At 40.9% G+C, this 2101-nt stretch overlaps 1 protein-coding gene across 1 annotated transcript in view; it reads left to right on the plus strand.

The window, feature by feature from the left end:
* Positions 1-1135, plus strand: part of LOC115244582 (zinc finger BED domain-containing protein 4-like) — a gene marked incomplete at its 3' end in the record, with an annotated part of 4912 nt that extends 3777 nt beyond the window's left edge. Inside the window, exons 3-4 of the mRNA XM_029822336.1 lie at positions 746-879; positions 1074-1135. Of these exons, the coding sequence (XP_029678196.1) occupies positions 746-879; positions 1074-1135 (196 nt within the window). The remainder of the gene's footprint in view (positions 1-745; positions 880-1073) is intronic.
* Between the last annotated feature and the right edge of the window lie 966 nt (positions 1136-2101).

Genomic DNA, 2101 nt, shown 5'->3' on the forward strand with positions numbered 1-2101 from the left:
TATATATATATATTTTTGGCGCTTATACACCGGTCGTAGTAACGGCCCTGCCGTTACAAACTAAAAGAATTGTTTGTCGCATGTTTTTGGTATTAGAATAATCTGTGGACGATATACTATCGAGATATATAAGAGATTGAATTTGTAGCTCGTCTTAAAGTATTAAAACTCGAAACTTTTTCTCCGCAGACTCTATACGGTGCGCAGTATCATAAGGAAAATTAACTAAAAGAATTGTTTGTCGCATGTTTTTGGTATTAAAATAATCTGTGGACGATATACTATCGAAATATATAAGAGACTGAATTTGTTGCTCGTCTTAAAGCATTAAAACTCGACACTTCGTCGCCGCGGACAATATACGAAGTTTTGCATCTGACAATATTGACATTTTAATTTTTTTTCTGGAACGGGAAGAAATGTGGGTATAAGTTTTGCGGCACAATGTACATTAGTTAAATCTGTATCCAGTACAATTTTTATTTTGTTGATAAAACAAAATGACGGTGCTGGCAAAAAAATGATTTTTGTAATTTAACGCTTTGTTTTTTTAGATATCTGATTAACTTTTGCGGCAGAGTGTAGCACAAGCCTAGCACAACACAGCACAATTTTTTTTTATAAAATGTCAGTGCTAACTTCACGCATATGACGATTACGGCATTCGCCGCCCTGCACGGCCGGACTTTCACAGATTTCGTTGACAATAACTATAAGAGAGTCCCGCAAAATTATTATGTTTCAGCTCTGCCCGGTGGGAGACCTGTTATTGTATTGAAACGCGAGCGCTACGATATAGGAGACATGTTGAGGGCAAATTGCAGCCTGCCATCATCGAAGCCGCCGGTTCACTTCTTATTCACGCTCAGCAACACGTCGGTAAGTGATGCCTATTGACACGACAATTTATTTCAAGGTCAAATTAATGACACCACCTTATGTCTCCCTCGAAACCGTACAACTTTTGTCTGAAACATTTTTTTCTAAAATGCATTGTTTACGAGATATTTGACCGTTTTCAGACTTTTCTAACATCCTGTATGTGTATATATGTATTAATTTGCAACATTCAGATTGTTAATCTGACTGTGATCGAGAGCGAGGCGAAATTGGAAAAGTGTGCGAGGATCTTTAGGTTCGCGGAAAATAAATCTCGCGAGTACAATTCACGTTTTTTAATTATAACAAAATAATTAACACGATCACAAATTATACAAAAAGTCCAAATAAAAGCTCGGTCGGTAAGAAGAAATTAATTTAAATGTAATTTAATGCAATCTCAAACAGACTGACTGTGTAGTTTCAAATGCAAATATAAAATTATTACTTTTTAATTATTCTTATAGTCTATGTGGTACGGATATTTTTATGTCACCAGCTAGAGCGCTTGAGCGTTGGTTATATTCGGGGTGATTCGCAAATATGTATACTACATTTAATATTACTCTCTATATGAATGAACAATTCTCTTTAGATTTTATTCCTTTCACCTCTTATGGGTGCGTTAACAATAAATTTAATGTTTATTTACAAATTAGACGTGCGGCTAGGACGTCACAGTTGTAACGATGCATTCCCCATCGTTACTAAACCGTACCCGGCCGCCGATCCGCCGGAAGTCCGCCGCCCGACGAACACCGGTCGGGCAAATGCGGAGGCGCTGAGCGCCCACTTTTAAATAACAACAGAAACGCGTAAACATCTAACCGCCATTAGGCGCGCGAAAACATCGAGAGCCGACGACGCGCTCGGATAACCGCCCGACCGTTACCGAAAATACCCGAGTCGCGCGCGCCGGTTCAACGATAAACCAGATACCGTTAGAACAATAGGCGAATTACGCAGACGCGCGCGCCAAAAACCGGTATAAATAGAGCGCGTTTCTGAACATCAGGACCAGATCTTCCGCACCGCCAGAGTCGGTAAGACGCCTGGAAACCGCCTAGATCCTAGAACGCTCAGAGAGAAAGAAAACGGGGTTGGGAGTACTCAGCCTCCGCCGAGAGTTTGCGGCATCTCCGAGAGCGATCCGTCCGAAACCTTTAAAGAGAGGCAAACGGGAACGGGCGTACTCGTCCCCGTCGAGAGTTCTCGACACCTC

Source organism: Formica exsecta, unplaced genomic scaffold, assembly GCF_003651465.1.
Source record: "Formica exsecta isolate Colony F162 unplaced genomic scaffold, ASM365146v1 scaffold822, whole genome shotgun sequence".
Lineage (NCBI taxonomy): Eukaryota > Metazoa > Arthropoda > Insecta > Hymenoptera > Formicidae > Formica > Formica exsecta.